Here is a 25,602-nt window from a genome sequence, read left to right as displayed (position 1 = left end):
ATCAAGCCTTTATTTTGCTTTGGGGGAACTCATCTCTGTTCAGTGATTTAAACCATAATATTTGTTATTGTGAAAAGAAACTCCAGTACAGTTACATCCTTGAATACTCCACAAACTAGTTCATGGATCTATTTGACCAACGCTTTGGTACAAATGCCTTTAGCCAATCTGGGTCTATTGCAATATGTAACTATTAGTGGTGGGCACCAATATCATTGGATATCGATATGAGGAAGACATTTGGCGATATCCTTTCATCCTTCTTATTAGCCAACACTATTATGTAAAATAAAGTCATCTCCTTCTCATCTCTCCTCCTCAGACTACCCCCATGGCATCACCATCATCTCACCCTTCGGCTCAGACAAGAAGCAGGTGCTCAACTTCTGTGCTCAGAGCGCCGAGGAGCTGCTCAAGTTTCTAGAAGATCTGAAGGAGTCCATTGCTGAGGTGTCAGAGATGGAACAGATACGCATTGAATGTGAGTACTGTGTGTGTGTGTGTGTGTGTGTGTGTGTGTGTGTGTGTGTGTGTGTGTGTGTGTGTGTGTGTGTGTGTGTGTGTGTGTGTGTGTGTGTGTGTGTGTGTGTGTGTGTGTGTGTGTGTGTGTGTGTGTGTGTGTGTGTGTGTGTGTGTGTGTGTGTGTGTGTGTACTCCGTTGCTCCAAACTCAGGTGAAGAGGGAAAGGGGAAAAAAGAAACAGCTCATGCAAAATAATGTATGAATCATCCATCCCTCCATCCGCACAGAGATTCTCTTTCATTTCTCAAAAAGGAGAAAATGGAATCAGGGTGCCGCAGGATTATTTACGTAAGTGCTAACAATGGGGAGAGGAAGATGTCAACAGTCTATCTGTCTGTCTACGTGTGCATGTGTCTGTGTCTACATGCATGTGTCTGTGTCTACATGCATGTGTCTGTGTCTACATGCATGTGTCTGTGTCTACATGCATGTGTCTGTGTCTACATGCATGTGTCTGTGTCTACATGTCTTTGTATACGTTGATGTCATTACATAACCAAACGGTGTTCATGCTCATATTCCTCCTAGCACCCATACAAATGACATTATTGTATCTCTAACATCAACGACTACACCAAAGATACAATTATTCATGCTCCCAATACTGAGATCATACACTCTGTTCTGATGCGTTTCTGAAAAACAAGAGTCAGGGAACGGTTGTGTTTCTATTCTGCCTGGGGGACTCGGGACGTGTGTATGTGCGTGTGTGTCTGTGTGTATGTGTTTGCCTGAGTGTGTGTGCATGTCTGCCTGAGTGTGTGTGCATGTCTAACCTGAGTGTGTGTGCATGTCTGCCTGAGTGTGTGTGCATGTCTGCCTGAGTGTGTGTGCATGTCTGCCTGAGTGTGTGTGCATGTCTGCCTGAGTGTGTGTGCATGTCTGCCTGAGTGTGTGTGCATGTCTGCCTGAGTGTGTGTGCATGTCTGCCTGAGTGTGTGTGCATGTCTGCCTGAGTGTGTGTGCATGTCTGCCTGAGTGTGTGTGCATGTCTGCCTGAGTGTGTGTGCATGTCTGCCTGAGTGTGTGTGCATGTCTGCCTGAGTGTGTGTGCATGTCTGCCTGAGTGTGTGTGCATGTCTGCCTGAGTGTGTGTGCATGTCTGCCTGAGTGTGTGTGCATGTCTGCCTGAGTGTGTGTGCATGTCTGCCTGAGTGTGTGTGCATGTCTGCCTGAGTGTGTGTGCATGTCTGCCTGAGTGTGTATGCATGTCTGCCTGAGTGTGTGTGCATGTCTGCCTGAGTGTGTGTGCATGTCTGCCTGAGTGTGTGTGCATGTCTGCCTGAGTGTGTGTGCATGTGTACATGTTTGTGTTTAATTGTTTATTATATGGTTATAAGGATCTCCATTATCCTTAGCAGAAGCAGCAACTACTCTTCCTGGGTTCTACAAAAACACTATAAACATGACACTGATTCACTGATAGACAAGGACAGTCACACACATTTAAAATACAACCATATACAAGCAACACAACTAAAAGTGTCTCTGTGTGTGTGTCCTCACAGTCCCCTCGGTTCCATGAGATGTTGTTTAATCCACGTTTAAAGGTTATTTTGCTGTTTGCTGAGTAAATGGATATGGAAGATAGTTCCATGTGATCATGTCTCTGTATAATCATGGCTCTGCATTTTGCGTTCCAACTATGCAATTCTCTGTCCATGTACGCAGGTACGAGATCCGAGTTAAAAGTAGGCAGAAATGAATAGGGCCTTATTTTTATTTTGTATTTGTTTTACATTTTAATAAAAAAGAATTCCACTGAGTAAATCTAACATCCCGATTCTCGAGCTGCAACACACAGACATGTACGGAGTTTGTGTCAACGGACATGGAGATGAATACATCATTATTCGGCGTAGCTACGTGTCTGCCCCATCTCCTGTTTGTTATGATGCTGAGTTTGCCAACTGTCAGCTGTACGTGAAAACATTGACAAATCTATTTTCGACTCTGTGTGCTGTGGAAAGGTAAACACTAATTGTTTCAAGCTAAGAAGATGGACATTCAGTGGTCTCTAAAGTGCCAGCAGTTCACTCGCATTTGCTAGTGAAATAAATTAAAAGCAAATACGAAAAATAACTGGTCTCATTTGTGCGAGTGTGATATTTCATTATGCGTCCCATTAGTTGTTTTTTTCACGTAACATTACGATAATCACGCAACCTGATAGAATGTAACTATGATCCACGTCACAAAAAGCATTACAAAAGTATAATCAAAAATAAATATAACCATCTTGGCATTAAATGGAGTTGGGATTTTAGAAGACTGCGCGATGAAGAATGAATGAGTGTCCGCTATCAGCTATATAGGCCATGCTTCTAAAATGCCTTTGCAATAGATTTGAGATTTTATCAATTTCCAAAATCTGAAATGATGTATGCGCTGCAAAGAAATACCATAGGCACCTTTACATCGGCTGAAACACCGGACTCTTCTAGCGAACAGCGCTCAGATTCCCTTGGCGGTAGGTAGCCTAGTTAAGCTTTGCGTAGCCAATTTGCGGTCTGTGTCGATGTGATCATTTGTTTTTGTTTTTATGTTTTCAAAATGATTTTGCTTTTAGAGTTGATTAGGACCCGTGTCTAAAAAACCAATACTTGTGAGCTGGCCCTGTTTGAGAGGTAACAAGCGTTCCTCTACTATAGACACTAAACTTGGGGTCATGTGCTAAGAAAAACATAATAGATAATTATCTCCATTCTACACTGTACAGGAAATGGAATAAACATACTGACCATCTGTGCTAATTCCACAAAACATATATTTATTTGATATGTTCTGTACTTTTATTTTTGTTTTGTAAATACCTTTTCAGAGGAGTGAACTGAACCAGGTGTGATCCATTATGTTTGTCTAAGCACGTGTGCTCATGAAAAACAAGTAAGCATAGGTCCCAAACAAAATAGCAGTTCATTTAGTAAATCATTGTTGTTGCAGCCAGTCAGTAAAGCAATGTCAGACGATGAGAGTGAGGAGACTGAAAGAAACAGACAGAGCAGCTTTTTTTAAATCGCGGATAAGACGTTTGTACATTTTGTATCTATTTGTTTATTAACATTTGAAAAAGTCCCAGAATAAAGGCCCTTTGTGTGTTCTTTCTATCTCCATCTTGTTAGTGACGTTTACCATGTGTGTACATGGGATGCTGTCAGGAAAGAAAGTATTCCAACCTTGTATGGACTTGATTTGGTACAATTCTATAATTGCGATCAGACTCACAAACAGCGCGTGCACGAGCGTGGGGGGACCCCATTTCGGCATGTGCTATGCTCGCCAGTTGAATCTCCAATTTGCAGAGCGTGTCTGGTACTCTAAAAAGTTGGACAGGGTTGGCATGTATGTGTTTGTCTCCCAGTCTGATTCCTGACAGAGACCCTGGCCACTGACCTTTTGTTAGTGTTCTCTGGTACAGAGCAGCCAAACACTATGGACAAAACAAGAACAAAGGAGAGGGCAGCTCTCCTGAAAGCAGCCAGGGAGAAGAGATGTGGAGGAGAGTGGTGTTTGTGTGTGTGTGTGTGTGTGTGTGTGTGCTAGTGCTTGTGTGTGTTTGCTAGTTTGTCTGTTTGCTTTAGGGAAGTCACACATGCGTACACACTAGCACAGGATGCATGCATATGTGCGCATACACACACATACATACACACACAGGCACCTGATATAATAATGAACAGATTGCATTTTGCACCTCTGTCTCCACAAGATTCATGTTTTTGGTTTGAAAGTTTTGCTTCACAGCTGCCACTGTTTTGGTTCAGTGTGGAAAGAAAGCACTAGTTGCACCACTGGTATATAAAATGAAAAGGCAAAAAGCTATGATCCCTTATTGATGTCACCTGTTAAATCCACTTTAATCAGTGTAGATGAAGGGGAGGAGACAGGTTAAAGATGAAGGGGAGGAGACAGGTTAAAGATGAAGGGGAGGAGACAGGTTAAAGATGAAGGGGAGGAGACAGGTTAAAGATGAAGGGGAGGAGACAGGTTAAAGATGAAGGGGAGGAGACAGGTTAAAGATGAAGGGGAGGAGACAGGTTAAAGATGAAGGGGAGGAGACAGGTTAAAGATGAAGGGGAGGAGACAGGTTAAGATGAAGGGGAGGAGACAGGTTAAAGATGAAGGGGAGGAGACAGGTTAAAGATGAAGGGGAGGAGACAGGTTAAAGATGAAGGGGAGGAGACAGGTTAAAGATGAAGGGGAGGAGACAGGTTAAAGGTGAAGGGGAGGAGACAGGTTAAAGATGAAGGGGAGGAGACAGGTTAAAGATGAAGGGGAGGAGACAGGTTAAAGATGAAGGGGAGGAGACAGGTTAAAGATGAAGGGGAGGAGACAGGTTAAAGGAGGATTTTTAAGCTTTGAGGCAACTGAGACATGAGTTGTGTATTTGTGCCCTTGAACGGGGTATGGTAGTAGGTACCAGGCACAGCGGTGTGTGTCATGAACTGCAACCACAGGAGGTTGGTGGCACCTTAATATGGGAGAACAGGCTCATGGTACTGACTGGAGTGGAATGATATCAAATACATCAAACACATGGTTTCCATGGTTCCCAGGTGTTTGATTCCATTCGCGCCGTTACAGTCTCTGTTATGAGCCGTCCTCTCCTCAGCAGCCTTCACTGTCTGCAACGCTGCTGGGTTTTTCACGCTCAACAGTTTCCCGTGTGTATCAAGGACGATCCAGCACCCAAAGGACATCCAGCCAACTTGACACAACTGTGGGAAACATTGGAGTCAACATGGGCCAGCATCCCTGTGGAACGCTTTCCACACCTTGTAGAGTCCATGCCCCGATGAATTGAGGCTGTTCTGAGGGCAAAATGTTTGGTACACTCAGTGTATGTAGCCTACTCACTATAGTTGTTGTACAAAAGTTTAATGATAATAATGATAAGTTAATAATATGTTTGTAATATTATTATTATGGGAACATGATCAATGACCAAATTTAAATGCAACACTCCAGTTTCAGACTTGTCAATTAATTATTTGAGGTGGGATTTTCAGAGGGGGAGATTAGTAATCTAGTTATTAAAACACCTTTTCAATATCATTTATTGTGGCAAAACCTAAGAAAAATCGTTGTGTTCTGTTCATAAAAATGGGTTCTTCCTGTCAAGAAACAGTTTTGAAAGCGTTTGCACCCCCATTTTCAGACAAAGTCAAGTGCCAATGCATGAACACACACACACACACACACACACACAAAATCACTGGCACACACACACACGGTCGACATCTTCCCCTCCTCTACGAAGGCGCCACATTGTTAGCACTCGTGTAAATAAGCCTGCGGCGGTCTATTCCATTTTCTTATTGTTTATTTCTCCTCTTTGAGGAGGGAATTCCTGTGTGGATGGAGGGATGGATGATTCATACATTATTTTGGATGAGCTATTTCTTTTTCTTTTCATCCCTTTTTTTCCTCCGTTGGACTGGAGATACGCTGGGGGATGTTGCTGTGACTCAAAAGGTCACCTGAGTTTGGAGCAAGGAAGCACACACATGCACAGACACACACACATGCACAGACACACACACATGCACAGACACACACACATGCACAGACACACACACATTCACAGACACACACACATGCACAGACACACACACATTCACAGACACACACACATTCACAGACACACACACATGCACAGACCCACACACATTCACAGACACACACACATGCACAGACACACACACATTCACAGACACACACACATTCACAGACACACACACATTCACAGACACACACACATTCACAGACACACACACATGCACAGACACACACACATGCACAGACACACACACATGCACAGACACACACACATGCACAGACACACACACATGCACAGACACACACACATTCACAGACACACACACATGCACAGACACACACACATTCACAGACACACACACATTCACAGACACACACACATGCACAGACACACACACATTCACAGACACACACACATGCACAGACTCACTCATAAACACACATGAAAAAACAGACACAACACACACAACACTCCTGACTATTTCTCATGAGGAAAGAGACTTGAAAAAGGACTCAACTATTCTGCACAGTCATCCTACTGGAGTACAGCTGCAGCAGAATTACAGAACCAAGCAGTCAGTGGGGACACAGCAACATTTAGCCGTCGCCAATGGAAATGACAGGCCATCATCATCAACCGCACAGAGGTGCCCCAAATGGCAGCCTATTCCCTATGCAGTGCACTACTTTAGACAAGGCCCCATAGGGAATAATGTGCCATTTGGGACACCGTGTAGAGTTGAGTGACTCTAGGGAGGAGGCAGAGGACTCGCCCCCACTTGTTTTCTCTACTGCTACTGCTGACTCTCTTTATGTCTGTCTGTCACTGTCTCCGTCTCTACTGCTACTGCTGACTCTCTTTATGTCTGTCTGTCTGTCTGTCTGTCTGTCTGTCTGTCTGTCTGTCTGTCTGTCTGTCTGTCTGTCTGTCTGTCTGTCTGTCTGTCTGTCTGTCTGTCTGTCTGTCTGTCTGTCTGTCTGTCTGTCTGTCTGTCTGTCTGTCTGTCTGTCTGTCTGTCTGTCTGTCTGTCTGTCTGTCTGTCTGTCTGTCTGTCTGTCTGTCTGTCTGTCTGTCTGTCTGTCTGTCTGTCTGTCTGTCTGTCTGTCTGTCTGTCTGTCTGTCTGTCTGTTACTCTCTGTCTCTGCTGCTGTCACTCTCTGTCTCTCTTTATGTCTGTCTGTCACTGTCTCCATCTCTGCTGCTGTCACTCTGTCTGGCTCTCTCTATGTCTGTCTGTCTCCCTTGCACATGCTGTTCCCTCTGTCTGTGCCCCTGTCACTCATTCTGTCTCTCTCTTTATCTTCCTCTCACTCTCTCTCTATCTCTTCTGCCATTGTTGTCTATATTCCTCTCTCACTGTCCGTCACTGTTGGTGCTTCTGTCTCTGTCCGTCTCATCCTCTTTCGTCCCCCTCCCTCGCTCTCTCCCTCTCTCTCCCTATCACCACTCTTTCTCTCAGCCTCACCCCATTTCTCCCTCCCTCTTACTCTCTCCTCTCTTCCTTTCCTTCCAACCCATCCCTCCCCTACACACTCTCTGTTCGTTACACTCTCTGTCTGTCTCTCTCTCTGTTCGTCTCTCTCCCTCTGTCTCTCTCCCTCTCTCCCTCCCTCCCTCCCTCTGTCTGTCTGTCTGTCTGTCTGTCTGTCTGTCTGTCTGTCTGTCTGTCTGTCTGTCTGTCTGTCTGTCTGTCTGTCTGTCTGTCTGTCTGTCTGTCTGTCTGTCTGTCTGTCTGTCTGTCTGTCTGTATGTCTGTCTCTCTCTCACTCTCTCACACTCTCTCACACTCTCTCTCACTCTCTCACACTCTCTCTCTCTCACTCTCTCTCTCTCACTCTCTCACACTCTCTCTCACTCACTCTCTCACTCTCTCACTCTATCACTCTCCCGCTGTGTCTGTCTCTCTCTCCCTCTCTCTCTCTCTCTGATGACAGTCTTCTGTCCTGTGTAGGGGAGTTGGAGAAACAGCAGGGCTCGAAGGGAGTGTCAGCTAAGAACAATGGCACTCTGGAGCTACGCAGCAAACAGGGCTCCCCGTCAGGTGTGTGTCTGTGTACACATGTGTTTGTGCACCTAACCTAAGCTAACATGCAATACTGTGAAACATACTACTCTCCAGACACACATGCTCTCATACACACACACACACACACACATTTGTTTTACTATCCTTGTGGGGACAAAACAATTGTTTCCCATTAAAAATCCAATTTACCGTAAACCTAACCCTTAACCCCAAACCCGTAAACCTAACCCTTAACCCCAAACCCCTAAACCTAACCCCTGACCCCTAAGCCTAAAATAGTATTTTCCTTGTGGGGATCGGTGAAATGTCCCCAAGTGTCCGAAATCTCCTTGTTTAACTATCCTTGTAAGGAAATCTGGTCCCCACAAGGACAATAAAACCAAAAACATACACACGCCATTGATTTTGGCCTCATGTTTCCGTCAGCTCTTATGTTGGTGTCATTTTGATTGACAGGCAAGCAGGACCTGGATGAGAACAGTGGACACAATGCAGTGGAGGTAAGTGCTCACTGATAGTCCAAGTCTTAATGCAGGTAAGTGTTTATTTGTATCTATTGTCACTGGAGCAGAGGCCTAGGCACCACAGAAGTTAGTCTGATTTAGCATAACGCTAGTGCGTCTGTATGTGAGTGAATGGGTGAGTGGGACTCTATTGAACTAACTATTGACCCTATTGAACTAACTATTGACCCTATAGAACTCCGATCAGACAATAAATCTGCCCCCCATATAGCATGACATATCCATATACAAAACAGTCAAAAGTTTGGACACACCTACTCATTCAAGGGTTTTTCTTTATTTGTACTATTTTCTACATTGTAGAATAATAGTGAAGACATCAAAACTATGAAATAACACATGTGGAATCATGTAGTAACCAAAAAAGTGTTAAACAAATCAAAACATATTTTAGATTTCAGATTCTTCAAAGTAGCCACCCTTTGCCTTGATGACAGCTTTGTACACTCTTGGCATTCTCTCAACCAGCTTCACCTGGAATGCTTTTCCAACATTCTTCCAAGTTCCCACATATGCTGAGCACTTGTTGATTGCATTTCATTCACTCTGCGGTCCTACTCATCCCAAACCATCTCAATTGGGTTGAGGTCAGGTGATTGTGGAGGCCAGGTCATCTGATACAGCACTCCATCACTGTCCTTCTTGGTCAAATAGCCCTTACACAGCCTGGAGGTGTGTTTTGGGTCATTGTCTTGTTGAATATCAAATGATAGTCCCACTAAGCGCAAACCAGATGGGATGGCGTATTGCTGCAGAATGATGTGGTAGCCATGCTGGTTAAGTGTGCCTTGAATTCAAAATAAATCACAGACAGTGTCACCAGCAAAGCACCATCACACCTCCTCCTCCATGCTTCACGGTGGGAACCACTCATGCAGAGATCATCCGTTCATCTACTCTGCGTCTCACAAAGACATGGCGGTTGGAACCAAAAATCTCAAATTTGGACTCATCAGATCAAAGGACAGGTTGCCTCCGGTCTAATGTCCATTGCTTGTGTCTCTTGGCCCAAGCAAGTCTCTTCTTCTTATTGGTGTCCTTTAGTAGTGGTTTCTTTGCAGCAATTCGACCATGAAGGACTGATTCACGCAGTCTCCTCTGAACAGTTGATGTTGAGATGTGTCTGTTACTTGAACTCTGTGAAGAATTTATTTGGGCTGTAATTTCTGAGGCTCAAAACTCTAATGAACTTATCCTCTGCAGCAGAGGTAACTCTGGGTCTTCCTTTCCTGTGGCGGTCCTCATGAGAGCCAGTTTCATCATAGCGCTTAATGGTTTTTGCGACTGCACTTGAAGAAACTTAAAAAATTCATAATGTCTTAAAGTAATGATGAACTGTCGTTTCTCTTTGCTTATTTGAGCTGTTCTTGCCTTAATATGGACTTAATCAAATAGGGCTATCTTCTGTATACCCCCCTACCTTGTCAGAACACAACTGATTGGCAAAGAAATTCCACAAATGAACTTTTGACAAGGCACACCTGTTATTTGATATGCATTCCAGGTGACTACCTCATGAAGCTGGTTGTGAGAATGAAAAGTGTCTGCAAAACTGTCAAGGCAAAGGGTGGCTAGTAAGGATCTCAAATATAAAATATATTTAAAATGTTCTAATAATTTTGTTTACTATATCATTCCATATGTGTTATTTCATAGTTTTGATGTCTTCACTATTATTCTACAACGTAGAAAATAGTTTTTTTTTAAATAAAAAAAACTTGAATGAGTAGGTGTGTCCAAACTTTTGACTGGTACTGTAAATGTCCTTAGTAATTGTTCTAGGTAGGTAGGTAATAGTAGTAGGTAGAAACATAGGAAGTGGTTACTGCATTATATACAGTTGAAGTCAGAAGTTTACATACACCTTAGCCAAGTACATTTAAACTCAGTTTTTCACAATTCCTGACATTTAATCAGAGTAAAAATTCCCTGTCTTTGGTCAGTTAGGATCACCACTTTATTTTAAGAATGTGAAATGTCAGAATAATAGTAGAGAAAATGATTTATTTCAGCTTTTATTTCTTTCATCACATTCCCAGTGGGTCAGAAGTTTACATACACTCAATTAGTATTTGGTAGCATTGCCTTTATATTGTTTAACTTGGGTAGCCTTTCAGGTAGCCTTCCACAAGCTTCCCACAATAAATTGAGTGAATTTTGGCCCATTCCTCCTGATAGAGCTGGTGTAACGGAGTCAGGTTTGTAGGCCTGCTTGCTCGCCCATGCTTTTTCAATCCTGCCCACACATTTTCTATAGGATTGAGGTCAGGGCTTTGTGATGGCCACTCCAATACCTTGACTTTGTTGTCCTTAAACCATTTTGCCACAACTTTGGAAGTTTGCCACAACTTTGGAAGTATGCTTGGGTTCATTGTCCATTTGGAAGACCCATTTACGACCAAGTTCGAACTTCCTGACGTCTTGAGATGTTGCTTCAATATATCCACATAATTGTCCTTCCTCATGAAGCCATCTATTTTGTGAAGTGCACCAGTACCTCCTGCAGCAAAGCATCCCCACAACATGATGCTGCCACCCCCGTGCTTCACGGTTGGGATGGTGTTCTTCGGCTTGCAAGCCTCCCCATTTTCGTCCAAACATAACGATGGTCATTATGGCCAAACAGTTCTGTTTTTGTTTCATCAGACCAGCGGACATTTCTCCAAAAAGTACCATCTTTGTCCCCATGTGCAGTTGCAAACCGTAGTCTGGCTTTTTTTATAGCGGTTTTGGAGTAGTGGCTTGTTCCTTGCTGAGCAGCCTTTCAGGTTATGTCGAAATAGGACTCGTTTTACTGTGGATATAGATACTTTTGTACCCGTTTCCTCCAGCATCTTCACAAGGTCCTTTGCTGTTGTTCTGGGATTGAGTTGCACTTGTACGTTCATCTCTAGGAGACCAAACGTGTCTCCTTCCTGAGCGGTATCATGGCTGCGTGGTCCCATGGTGTTTATACTTGCGTACTATTGTTTGTACAGATGAACATGGTTTGAATTGCTCCCAAGGATGTCTTGGCTGATTTATTTTGATTTTCCCATGATGTCAAGCCAGGACGCACTGAGTTTGAAGGTAGGCCTTGAAATTCATCCACAGGTACACCTCCAATAGGCTCATTGACATCATTTGAGTCAATCAGCTTCTTAAGCCATGACATCATTTTCTGGAATTTTCCAAGCTGTTTAAAGGCACAGTCAATTTAGTGAATGTAAACTTCTGACCCATTGGAAGTGAAATAATCTGTCTGTAAACAATTTTTGGAAAAATTACTTGTGTCAGGCACAAAGTAGATGTCCTAACCGACTTGCCAAAACTATAGTTTGTTAACAAGAAATTTGTGGAGTGGTTGAAAAACAAGTTTTAATGACACCAACCTAAGTGAATGTAAACTTCCGACTTCAACTGTATAGCCTGGGCCAGAGGTTTGGAGGTGGCCCTTTGGGCTTTCAGGTGAGTGAGAGAATGAGTGAATAGAAATGGTAAATTACCATAATTCTAGAGGGTGTTTCAACTTTCATTCAGTTGACATAACCTACCACAATACTGCTGTGTGTGTATGTTTCTGTGAGAAAAGGTAGGATTCCACATTCCACATGATCAGCAGAACTACAGTACCCAAAGGCTTTGCAATTACCACTCTGGAGGTGCTACATGACCTTTTGTATCCCTCCGCCAGAGGACTGGTGCACAGAGGCAAACACACCCGGTCAATGTGACATTCAGGGCCTGTTTAACAAGAGGCAGTGTGCTCAGGCTCCATTGAAACGAGGCTTTATTTGTTCTAACAGTCAACAGGCCTACTGCGGTATCAGTTAAATTGATCATCTTTGAGGTACATTATACATACAGTATCTGCTGGGTTAAATTACTGGGTTAAAGGACTGGGTTAAAGGACTGGGTTAAATTACTGGGTTAAATGACTGGGTTAAAGGACTGGGTTAAAGGACTGGGTTAAAGGACTGGGTTAAATGACTGGGTTAAAGGACTGGGTTAAAGGACTGGGTTAAAGGACTGGGTTAAAGGACTGGGTTAAAGGACTGGGTTAAATGACTGGGTTAAAGGACTGGGTTAAAGGACTGGGTTAAATGACTGGGTTAAATGACTGGGTTAAAGGACTGGGTTAAAGGACTGGGTTAAAGGACTGGGTTAAATGACTGGGTTAAAGGACTGGGTTAAAGGACTGGGTTAAAGGACTGGGTTAAATGACTGGGTTAAAGGACTGGGTTAAAGGACTGGGTTAAAGGACTGGGTTAAAGGACTGGGTTAAATGACTGGGTTAAAGGACTGGGTTAAAGGACTGGGTTAAAGGACTGGGTTAAAGGACTGGGTTAAAGGACTGGGTTAAATGACTGGGTTAAATGACTGGGTTAAAGGACTGGGTTAAAGGACTGGGTTAAATGACTGGGTTAAAGGACTGGGTTAAATGACTGGGTTAAATGACTGGGTTAAAGGACTGGGTTAAATGACTGGGTTAAATGACTGGGTTAAAGGACTGGGTTAAAGGACTGGGTTAAAGGACTGGGTTAAATGACTGGGTTAAAGGACTGGGTTAAAGGACTGGGTTAAAGGACTGGGTTAAAGGACTGGGTTAAAGGACTGGGTTAAAGACTGGGTTAAAGGACTGGGTTAAAGGACTGGGTTAAAGGACTGGGTTAAATGACTGGGTTAAATGACTGGGTTAAAGGACTGGGTTAAATGACTGGGTTAAAGGACTGGTTAAAGGACTGGGTTAAAGGACTGGGTTAAAGGACTGGGTTAAAGGACTGGGTTAAAGGACTGGGTTAAAGGACTGGGTTAAAGACTGGGTTAAAGGACTGGGTAAAGGACTGGGTTAAAGGACTGGGTTAAAGGACTGGGTTAAAGGACTGGTTAATGACTGGTTAAAGGACTGGGTTAAAGGACTGGGTTAAAGGACTGGGTTAAAGGACTGGGTTAAATGACTGGGTTAAAGGACTGGGTTAAAGGACTGGGTTAAAGGACTGGGTTAAAGGACTGGGTTAAAGGACTGGGTTAAATGCCTGGGTTAAAGGACTGGGTTAAAGGACTGGGTTAAAGGACTGGGTTAAAGGACTGGGTTAAATGACTGGGTTAAAGGACTGGGTTAAAGGACTGGGTTAAAGGACTGGGTTAAAGGACTGGGTTAAATGACTGGGTTAAAGGACTGGGTTAAAGGACTGGGTTAAAGGACTGGGTTAAATGACTGGGTTAAAGGACTGGGTTAAAGGACTGGGTTAAAGGACTGGGTTAAATGACTGGGTTAAATGACTGGGTTAAAGGACTGGGTTAAAGGACTGGGTTAAAGGACTGGGTTAAAGGACTGGGTTAAAGGACTGGGTTAAATGACTGGGTTAAAGGACTGGGTTAAAGGACTGGGTTAAAGGACTGGGTTAAATGACTGGGTTAAAGGACTGGGTTAAAGGACTGGGTTAAAGGACTGGGTTAAATGACTGGGTTAAATGACTGGGTTAAAGGACTGGGTTAAAGGACTGGGTTAAAGGACTGGGTTAAATGACTGGGTTAAAGGACTGGGTTAAAGGACTGGGTTAAATGCCGATTTGGAGTTGTATTATTAGTGATGGAGGTGTATTGTAGTTGTAGGTATGTCGTACCTCCCGAGGCCAAGGTGGCTAGAGTACGTGTCGGTCTTAGAGATCATGTCCCTTCGCTCTACCCCTACAGTCTCTTACCTCCTCCCCACGCTGAATCGTCAACCCCCTGTGAGCGAGGACGTAAGCTGTCGAAATGCAGCGGTGCTGGGTATAGGGTCGGCTTGATAGCCTCTGTCTCCAGGAGACAACCAGACAGGGTGCCGCCAACGCCGCCGCATCCCCCTGTGAGCTCTCAATACGCGGGGGGCTCCATTTGCCCTTGACCACCCTGCCCTGCCATGGGTCTATTCTGTTTGGATAAAGTGTAGCATGTATGGAGGAAGGTTTTTCATTGATTAATTATGTGCCATTAATGATATCTGAAGTTACAGTCATTAATCACATAACAGGTCAATTCATGTTGTACCCATGATCTATATACAGCCTGTAAGACACAATCCGCAGTATGTCCAGCTTGCTCAAAAGGAAGCTGAATATGTGTGACAGAGGGAGAGATGGATAGAGAAGGTGAAAGAGAAAGGGCGGGAGGGAGGAGGGAGAGAAATCAAAGGCAGAGCGTGACTCATTGTTCGTTAAGGACAGATGATAACAGATAAAACATCTAGTTTATTACATTATGAATAGATGTACATCAAAAGCCCCGATGGAAATGGCATCCATGTCATCCATCTGGCTTAAGGGCAATACGGAGCCGAAACCCACATGAAAAATCAATATGGACCTGCCAATAGTCATTCTTGTCACAGTTCCATTACAAAGCTTGCATAATAATCTAAAGCAGGACTCCCCAACTGGTGGCCTGTGGGCCGAGGTTGGCACGTGGGTGGTTTTATTTGGCCCCCCAAGTTTACTGAGCAAAACATTTTCATTGTTGGACATAAAAGACTAACATAACAACAGACACCAGGAAATCTGTTCCCAAATATTCCCACCGGGGCCTAAAAATGTATTTTTGGTCCACCAGCCACTGTGTCAAGTAGATGAACAAATCTGTCTCACTTTACTGACCTGTACCTGCGCCTCCAAAAATGAATCTATCACCGCTTCACTCACAGTGTGCAAAGCTGTTGCTGCGCAAGGTGGGATGTAGGATTCTTATTTCTTTGTGCGATTAGCAGCTATGAAACAAAGCAGCAGAAATACTTTGAAAACAACTACATCAGCATTTATTTGCTACAAATCGCACATTATGTTCATACTTGACCTTTGACTCTATTTTTATTCACAAATGCGAACATAATGCTCCACTGTAGAGCCCTGCAAATTGCCCCCCCCCCCCCCCCGCCAACGTGGCAGGTGAAACAGACATTCTTATCCAACAATACCTACATCTACCTGCATTTGGCAGGTGGCTGGTGTTCATTTTATGCCCTGATTCCCACGCGCACTGTATATAAATGTAAGCGAGGTTTGAAATGATTATGTTCTAATTATCTTGGTCTGAGAGTATTTGGGGAGTTTCTCCAATTCTTCTCTGCAGATCCTCTCAAGCTCTGTCAGGTTGGATGGGGAGTTTTGCTGCACAGCTATCTTCAGGTCTCTCCAGAGATGTTCGATCAGGTTTAAGTCTGGGCTCTGGCTGCACTCAAGGACATTCAGAGACTTGTCCCGAAGCCACTCTTGCGTTGTCTTGGCTGTCTGCTTTGGGTTGTTGTCCTGTTGGAAGGCGAACCTTTGCCACAGTCTGAGATCCTGAGAGCTCTGCCAGGTTTGCTCCAGACGTGACGCTTGGCATTCAGTCCAAAGAGTTCAATCTTGGTTTCCTCAGACCCGAGAATCTTGTTTCTCATGGTCTGAGAGTCTTTAGGTGCCTTTTGGCGAACTCCAAGTGGGCTGTCATGTGCCTTTTACTGAGGAGTGGCTTCTGTCCGGCCACTACCATAAAGGCCTGATTGGGGAGTGTTGCAGAGATGGTTGTCCTTCTGGAAGGTTCTCCCGTTTCCACAAAGAAATTTGTGAGCTTTGTGAGAGTGACCATCGTGTTTTTGGTCATCTCCCTGACCAGAGGTGTGCTGCAGACATGGTTGTCCTTCTGGAATGTTCTCCCATTTCCACAAAGGAATTCTAGAGCTCTGTCAGAGTGACCATCGTGTTTTTGGTCATCTCCCTGACCAAGGCCTTTCTCCCCCGATTGCTTATTTTAGCAGGTCGGTCAGCTCTAGGAAGAGTCTTGGTGGTTCCAAACTTCTTCAATTTAAGAATAATGGAGGCCACTGTGTTCTTGGGGACCTTCAATTTTGCAGAAATGTTTTGGTACCCCTCCCCAGATCTGTGCCTCAACACAATCCTGTCTCGGAGCTCTACAGACAATTCCTTCGACCTCATGGCTTGGTTTTTGCTCAGACATTTACTGTCAACTGTGGGACCTTATATAGACATGTGTGCCATTCCAAATCATGTCCTATCAATTGAATTTACCACAGGTGTAGTCCAATCAAGTTGTAGAAACATCTCAAGGATGATCAATGGAAACAGGATGCACCTGAGCTCAATTTCGAGTCTCACAGCAGAGGGTCTGCATACTTATGTAAATAAGGTTTTTCTGTTTTTAAGGTTTTATACATTGCAAAAAAATTGCAAAAACCTGTTTTCTCTTTGTCATTATGGGGTATTTGTCACGCCTTGGTCTTAGTGTTTTGTGTTTTCGTTATATATTTGGTCAGGCCAGGGTGTGACAGGGGTTTACGTGTTGTATTTCGTATTGGGGTTTGTAGTATTTGGGATCGCGGCTGATTAGGGGTGTTGTATAGGCTTGGCTGCCTGAGGCGGTTCTCAATCAGCTGTCAGGTGATTCTCGTTGCCTCTGATTGGGAACCGTATTTAGGTAGCTTGAGTTTCGCTTTGTATTTCGTGGGTGATTGTTCCTGTCGCTGTGTAGTGTTCACCAGATAGGCTGTAATAAGTTTCATGTTCCGTTTGTTGTTTTTGTATTTATTAGTTATTTCATGTATCGTCACGATTTTTCTTCATTAAAGAACATGAGTAACCACCACGCTGCATTTCGGTCCGACTCTCTTTCTACAAACGAAGAACGCCGTTACAGAATCACCCACCACATACGGACCGAGCGGCGTGGTTACAGGCAGCGACCGTAGGAAAAGCGAAAGGAGGAAGTTATGGACAGCAATGGCATGGAGTATACGACGTGGGAAGAAATCGACAGGTGGGCGGCCGACCCAGAGAGAGTGCAGGAGCCCGCATGGGATTCGCTGGAACAGTGCGAAGAAGGCTATAGGCGAATGGAGTTGGAGAAACAGACACGGCGGCGCAGAGCGAAACCCGAGAGTCACCCAAAAAAATGTATTGGGGGGGGGGGGGGCTCAGAGGGAGAGTGGCTGAGTCAGGAGATGGACCTGAGCCAACTCTCCTTGTTTTTCGTGAGGAGCCAAGGAGGAGACCAGAACCAGAGCCGGTGTTAGAGGTGAGCGAAGCAGAGACTGTGAAGGAGTTAATGGGGAAAGTGGAGTGGAGAGTAATGAGGGAGTTGCTAGCTTGGTGCTATAGATATCATATTCGTCCGACGGATCGTGTCGGGGATTTGATGGCACCTGAGTTAGCGCTCCATACTCGTCCTGAGGTGCGTGTTAGTCGGCTGGTGAAGTTGGTGCCAGCCTCACGCACCAGGCCTCCTGTGCACATCCCTAGCCTTGCACATCCTGTGCCACCTCCACACACCAGTCCTCCGGTAGCAGCTCCCCGCACCAGGCTTCCTGTGCGTGTCCTCGCTCCAGTATCACCAGTGCCCGCACCACGCATCAGGCCTACAGTGCGCCTCGCCTCTCCTGCGCTGTCGGAGTCTCCCGCCTGTTCAGCACAGCCAGAGCCTTCCTTCCCTCCTGCGCTGTCGGAGTCTCCCGCCTGTTCAGCACAGCCAGAGCCTTCCTTCCCTCCTGCGCTGTAGGAGTCTCCCGCCTGTTTAGCGCTGTCGGAGCCTTTCTCCTCTCCTGCGCTACCGGAGTCTCCTGTCTGTTCAGCGCAGCCAGCGTTTTCCTCCTCTCCTGCGCTGTCGGAGTCTCCCGCCTGTTCAGCGCTATCAGAGCCATTCTTCTCTACAGCGCTGCCGGAGCCTCCTGCCTGTTTGAAGCAGCCTGAGCTGCCAGTCTGCAAGGAGCTGCCAGTCTGCAAGGAGCTGTCAGTCTGCAAGGAGCTGTTAGCCTGCATGGAGCAGTCAGAGGTGTCAGTCTGCATGAAGCAGCCAGAGCTGTCAGTCTGCAAGGAGCTGCCAGTCTGCAAGGAGCTGCCAGTCTGCAAGGAGCTGCCAGTCTGCAAGGAGCTGTCAGTCTGCAAGGAGCTGTCAGCCTGCAGGGAGCTGTCAGTCTGCAAGGAGCTGTCAGTCTGCAAGGAGCTGCCAGTCTGCAAGGAGCTGCCAGTCTGCAAGGAGCTGCCAGTCTGCAAGGAGCTGTCAGTCAGCAAGGAGCTGCCAGTCTGCAGGGAGCTGTCAGTCTGCAAGGAGCTGTCAGTCTGCAAGGAGCTGCCAGTCTGCAAGGAGCTGCCAGTCTGCAAGGAGCTGCCAGTCTGCAAGGAGCTGTCAGTCTGCAAGGAGCTGTCAGCCTGCATGGAGCAGTCAGAGCTGTCAGTCTGCAAGGAGCTGCCAGTCTGCAGGGAGCTGTCAGTCTGCAAGGAGCTGTCAGTCTGCAAGGAGCTGTCAGCCTGCATGGAGCAGTCAGAGCAGTCAGTCTGCAAGGAGCTGTCAGTCTGCAAGGAGCTTTCAGCCTGCATGGAGCAGTCAGAGCTGTCAGTCTGCAAGGAGCTGCCAGTCTACAGGGAGCTGCCAGTCTGCAAGGAGCTGTCAGTCTGCAAGGAGCTGTCAGTCTGCAAGGAGCTGCCAGTCTGCAAGGAGCTGTCAGCCTGCATGGAGCAGTCAGAGCTGTCAGTCTGCATAGAGCAGCTAGATCCGCCAGTCAACCAGAATCTTCCAGATCTGCTAGTCAACCAGAGTCTTCCAGATCTGCTAGTCAACCTGAATCTTCCAGATCCGCCAGCCAGCCAGGATCTACCGGAGCCTACTACCTACCTGAGCTTCATCTCAGTACTGGGCTTCCTCTCAGTACTGGGCTTCCTCTCAGTACTGGGCTTTCTCTCAGTACTGGGCTTCCCCTCTGTTCCGGGCTGCCCCTCAGTTCCGGGCTGCCCCTCAGTCCCGAGCTGCCCCTCAGTCCCGAGCTGCCCCTGTCCCGAGCTGCCCCTGTCCCGAGTTGCCCCTCAGTCCCGAGCTGCCCCTCAGTCCCGAGCTGCCCCTCAGTCCCGAGCTGCCCCTCAGTCCCGAGATGCCCCTCAGTCACGAGCTGCTCCTCAGTTCTGTGGGGTTCTGGGTGAGGACTATTAGGCCATGGTCGGCAGCGAGGGTGGATTATCCCAGGACGCGAAGGGGAGGAACGAGGACATTAATGAAGTGGGGTCCACGTCCCGAGCCGGAGCCCCCACCAATGACAGACGCCCACCCGGACCCTCCCTTTGGTTTTGAGGTGCGTCCGGGAGTCCGCACCTTGGGGGGGGGGGGGGGGGGGGGGGTTCTGTCACGCCTTGGTCTTAGTGTTTTGTGTTTTCGTTATATATTTGGTCAGGCCAGGGTGTGACAGGGGTTTACGTGTTGTATTTCGTATTGGGGTTTGTAGTATTTGGGATCGCGGCTGATTAGGGGTGTTGTATAGGCTTGGCTGCCTGAGGCGGTTCTCAATCAGCTGTCAGGTGATTCTCGTTGCCTCTGATTGGGAACCGTATTTAGGTAGCTTGAGTTTCGCTTTGTATTTCGTGGGTGATTGTTCCTGTCGCTGTGTAGTGGTCACCAGATAGGCTGTAATAAGTTTCATGTTCCGTTTGTTGTTTTTGTATTTATTAGTTATTTCATGTATCGTCACGATTTTTCTTCATTAAAGAACATGAGTAACCACCACGCTGCATTTCGGTCCGACTCTCTTTCTACAAACGAAGAACGCCGTTACAGTATTATGTGTAGATTGCTGAGGAGTTTTTTTTTAAATGTAATCAATTTTAGAATAAGGTTGTAATGTAATAAATGTGGAAAAGTCAAGGGGTCTGAATACTTTCCGAAGGTACTGTAAGTGTTTAATCATTTCCATAACGAAAGGGAACAAATTCCTCCATGACAAGCACTTCCTGGTGGAAATGACACATTCCTGCATACATAATGAGGCTGATTTAGATCTCATTTACATACGAGCTACACCGCAAATGTGTTCAGCGGCTGATTAGCAGACTCCACTGAGAATCCACCTACAAGTGCTCTGTAATGAAACGCAGCTCATTCTGGATGTTTAGACAACTAGACATTTCCCAACATATCTCTTCGTTCCAAGACCCATATGTTTGGGGAGATGAGGGGAACTGTGGAAGGTACCCAAGCTGCATGAGTACTGCTGGGGTGGAGTCATACAGTTGATTAGCCAAGTAGTGGCCTTTCACCCTGCAAGCAAAGTAGTGCTCGCTTTGAGACTGAATTGAATTATTGTGAATTAAGACGTCCATTTGTTGTGAAACATGCACAAACGGGTTATGTCATCGAAGCCTTGAACATACTTGCTCTTGTAGCTTTTAAGGACATTTTCAAAACATGGGAATAGGGCTAAATAGGAATCAAAGACAAAGTAATTCTCCCTGCAACACCAAACTATGTAGGATGTACACAACCCCCAGTGAGAATGCTTTAGTTTTTAACCGGAAAAGTTTCACAGGTAGGAAAATAAAGAGTTTCTTAGGAAACTTCATGGGAGGTCATGTTTAAGTAGGATGTCAAAACCCTCCTTGATCTTTGAAGGTATGACCAGGCCTGCTGAACAGAGCAGGCTTGGTGAGTGACAAGGCCTGCTAAAATGTGTTGTAAAATGATGAGGCATGCATTCTGATGAGTTTTGCCTGTGGTGTCTGTGGATGTCTCGTCCCCCTGTTGGTTTCACCTTCGTCTCCAGTTCTAATCCCCCCCCTTCTATGTTCAATGGCCGTCTAAAAGCACCCCTCCCTCTCTCCTTCACCCCCAGTGTTCAGTGACCCTTAGTGCTGCACAGTGGTTTGAGAAGGAGGCACGGGGGCCCTCTGACTCCTTTAGAACCACCAGGCTCCCCCAAAAGAAACAACTGACCCACATTTCTCCTCTCATCCGACACCCCCCCTCTATCCACAGCCTCCCCCTACCTCTCCCACCTCTACACCAATGCTTCCAGCACCCAGTCTGAACTGGTCCCCCCAGCACCAGGGGGCGCACGTTCGCCCTCCAACTCTCCCCCTCTCTTCCCCCACCCCCCACCCCACGCATGCCAGTTGTGATGTGGTGTCACCCAAAAAAAGAGAAGAGGGCTGAGGGAGCACTAGAAGGAGGCCAGTCTTATAACATTTGATGCTGTCTCTGGCTGTTTTCTAAACTAGGTGTCAATTCACAACAGGCTTCATACATACCAGCTCAGCAGCAGCGGGAGCTTGCCCCGGAGCCCCGAGAGTGTTGGAGCCCTTCTTAACCACCGGGCGGAGCTCTTGCAGCAGCCGCAGCTTCAGTCAGCCGCTGGCACCCCCCTCCACCACCTGCAACAGCTCCAGCCAATCAGCATGGGCGACCTTCGGCCCGACACGCTCATCCAGTGCCAGCAGATTGTCAAGGTGATCGTCCTGGACAACAGCGGCCATGGCCGCGTGGAGGCCTTCCTCAGCCACACCCCCACCCACGCCCATCATCATCACCATGCCCACCACCACCAGGTCATCCGGTCGGCCACCTCCACTCCTGTGAGGTCGCCAGAGAGCAAGGACGGTCACCAGCCCCCCTTACCCCCTCCTCCTCCCCCCTACAACCATCCCCACCAGTACATCCCCCCGGCGGACCCCCGCCTCAGCCTCCAGAGGACCCCAAGTGGCTCTCGAAGCCTGCTGTAAATAAGAGACCAATGAACCAATGACCCTCACCCACCTGACCTCACCCCAACCTCACACCTCACTCCCAACCTCAGCCCAACCCCACCCACCCTGCCCACGTCACTAACAGAACATATGTACATGCTATACATACAGAGACAGAGCTATAAAAAAAAGATAACACATCTATATGCATATATTTAAGGAAATAACGACAAAAGATGAATCGAGGTAAAGATTTAAAAGGAGGTGTGGAGTAACATCATGAGAATAATCCAAGTGGAAAAGAAGACGAATTTTACTTGATTCCATGTGTATTTTGAAATATTATGTAGTTTTAACAAATTTCTATAACAGTTTTGTCAGTTTTAATCTTTAAATATAGATAATATCATTGATTTCTTTAGTTTTCTGGATGGATCTTTAGTAGTTAACAAGGAAGGACGTAGTACAAAATCCAGCACCAACCAACTAGATTCAGATGGATTCCACAGACTATGTGAATGTCTTGGAGATTCCCTCCAAGATTGAACTTAATCTAAGAACGACTTTTGTTCACTTTTACCATTCATATCCTAACCTCATCTCTATGTGTGTGTGCATTTGATTGACAATGACTGAACAATGTGTGTGCCAAAATGACAGAAGTCTCCACCAAACGGAGTACTTTGTACTCGGCTAGAAGAAAACTAGAAGAACTCAGAATCTCCTCCACTCTCACCTCGAGGAGTACCCTACATGTAAAAAATAATTACAGCTAGCGATATTTCAGTGCAACCTGTCTCCTTGTTTGCAATGTGGTGGATTTATTCATTGAAATGGGAGACTGCTGTCTCTTTCTCCCCCTCTCTCTCCCTCTATCTCCCCCTCTCTCTCTCTCCCTCTCTCTTGCTCTCTCTCTGTCTCTCTCTCATCTCTCTCTGTCTCTCTTTCTCCCCCTCTCTCTCCCTCTATCTCCCCTCTCTCTCTCTCCCTCTCTCTCTCTCTCGCTCTCTCTCTGTCTCTCTCGTCTCTCTCTGTCTCTCTTTCTCCCCCTCTCTCTCTCTATCTCCCCCCCTCTCTCTCTCTCTCGCTCTCTCTCTCGCTCTCTCTCTGTCTCTCGCTCTCTCTGTCTCTCTCTCGTCTCTCTCTGTCTCTCTCTCGTCTCTCTCTGTCTCTCTCTCGTCTCTCTCTGTCTCTCTCTCGTCTCTCTCTGTCTCTCTCTCGTCTCTCTCTGTCTCTCTCTCGTCTCTCTGTGTCTCTCTCTCGTCTCTCTCTGTCTCTCTCTCGTCTCTCTGTGTCTCTCTCTCTCTGTGTGATCTGAGGAGGTGTGTTATTTGTCATTCTCTGTGGTGTTGTTTTTCTTTCTTTTCTATTATCAGGAAACACACTTCCACTGTCATCCTGCACAGATCCCCCGTCCAGTTACTGTAGCTAAGGATGATGGCATATGAAGGCAAGGCAACCAATCAGAAGGCTTACTGCCAAACCAAAAGCCAATAACAGCCCAGGAAATAAGCTCTTTATTTGCTGTCGTCATTGTTATATTCAGCTCAGGAATTCTTGACGTAAATGTTCTGGAATGTTCTGGAATGGTTTAGATTGCACATTTATTGTGTGCATGTGCTGTTATGATGAGAGCATAACTAGGACCAGGAATAACTCCAGGCCCTAATCACAGCCAATAAGACTGGTAATTCCCACTATTCGCCCTTTGCCAGTCTGCAGATCTGCCAATACAATCCAACCAAAATGATTTCCCAGTGTATTTTGGAGCGCAACACACTCATTATGTTAAACATATGCACTGGACAAACATGACACTTGTAATTTCTCAATGCTGCTTCTTCTGTGTATCAAAATAGCCTTTTTATTTGACTTTTTTAAAAGCTTAGTACTCCGATATTCACATCATTCATAACAGCACTCAAATGTTTTGTCTGTTATTTGCTCATCTGTATTGAAGGGGACAAGAATCATCTTAATCTCTCGCTTTTCGCTCAGCTTAGTTTGTTAAATATCAAATTGGGTTGTCTGAGAGGACAACCAAGTTATCTCTATCCATGTAAATGCTAAGGTCAACAAAATGTAATTTATCTGAAATAGTTCATCGACTGCTCTGGTCTGAATGTGCCCATGTTTAAAACATGAGCTACATCAGGTGGTTTGGAATATATATTCGGCTGGCCCTCCTGGCCTCCTCTCATTCAGCCCTGCCTCTAGTTCAGATAATTACCAACCTGCTGTGTGGAGGTCTCCAACTCATCTCCAATCTCAGTCTACTTCATCTGTGAGGAGCGAGCCTCTGGAAAAACAATCTATTGCACCACGCTGCTGTGGGGGCTGAGAGGTTGACAGTGGTGTGTGTGTTTGTTTGTGTGAGTGTGTGTGTGTGTGTGTGTGTGTGTGTGTGTGTGTGTGTGTGTGTGTGTGTGTGTGTGTGTGTGTGTGTGTGTGTGTGTGTGTGTATATACCAAATGTGATATGTATCCCATATCTCCTGTGTGTGTGTGTGTGTGGAGATTGCCCACCACAGCATCGTGACTCCTGCTCACCAAGAGGAGATCTCACACGAATCTCTTCAGCGGAGATCCTTCCCCTTTTTAATGTGTCAGTTTCAATAGACACAAGGCTCTGTTATATTAACTGCTGAAGGGTGTTTAAAACAGGGTTACATATTTCAAATACTTCACTGTGTCAGTGTCCCAAATAGGGCACTGTTCCCTACATAGTGCCCTACTTTTGACCTATAGGCCCTGGTCAGAATTAGTGCACTGGAAAGGGAATAGGGTGCCATTTGGGATGCTCAGTGTCTCTTTAGGGTTTAACAGCCTATGGCAAACCAGAGAGCTGTGTCTGTATCCATTTCACACTCTAAGAACAAGTTAATCTGTTTTCTGTTCCTTTCGTCGTTGTCAATTCAACATGTGGAGTGAATGTGATTCTTCAACCCGGCATGACATTGGTTTTGTATGTATAGGAGGCCTATTGATACTGTGATACATGCTTTCCCTTCAAAGTCAAGTTTGTTGTGCATGACTGAATTTGACAGAGTGCAGCACAGGGGATAAATATGTCATTATTCTGTCCGTTCACCCACAATGCATCAGAATGTGAAAAGCCTATCATTGTCTTTGTGGGCAAAAATGTGACTGTCTCCCATGAATGGAGTCTCAAGCAGCAAAAAGGAGGTTTAGTGGAATTGATTGAATGCTACTGTAAGTTCGTTCAAAGGACTCACCTTTTTCTTTGGATATAGACGAAAGGGCTCTGTGATGCTAAAAATGCACTGCTGTCGTTTCAGGTGACGCGTGGAACTCTTCCCTTCTGGGGGTTTTCTGTCACCTATGTTGTTCTATTGTCGCACAATGAGGAAGGGGGCCTTTTAGGAGGACAGACTTGTTGAATTTGGGCATAGGTTTTAACCATCACCTCCCTCGGTTGGCTTTGAATCCCTCTTAACCTGTCTTCTGTTCTGCAGTATATCAACATGCTATTAAAGATGGTTTCAGTCTATTCACCATA

General features: G+C 45.8%; 1 protein-coding gene across 1 annotated transcript in view; it reads left to right on the top strand.

The window, feature by feature from the left end:
* The window catches only part of LOC109886332 (IQ motif and SEC7 domain-containing protein 3), a 30,615-nt gene extending 5,013 nt beyond the window's left edge, over positions 1 to 25,602 (top strand). The window contains exons 3-6 of the mRNA XM_031818714.1: positions 323 to 481; positions 8,034 to 8,123; positions 8,565 to 8,608; positions 21,619 to 25,602. Coding sequence (XP_031674574.1) covers positions 323 to 481; positions 8,034 to 8,123; positions 8,565 to 8,608; positions 21,619 to 22,119 — 794 coding nt within the window. The 3' untranslated portion in view covers positions 22,120 to 25,602. The remainder of the gene's footprint in view (positions 1 to 322; positions 482 to 8,033; positions 8,124 to 8,564; positions 8,609 to 21,618) is intronic.

Source organism: Oncorhynchus kisutch, unplaced genomic scaffold (assembly GCF_002021735.2).
Source record: "Oncorhynchus kisutch isolate 150728-3 unplaced genomic scaffold, Okis_V2 scaffold1569, whole genome shotgun sequence".
Taxonomy (NCBI): domain Eukaryota; kingdom Metazoa; phylum Chordata; class Actinopteri; order Salmoniformes; family Salmonidae; genus Oncorhynchus; species Oncorhynchus kisutch.
This window is presented reverse-complemented; position numbering and strand designations above follow the sequence as displayed.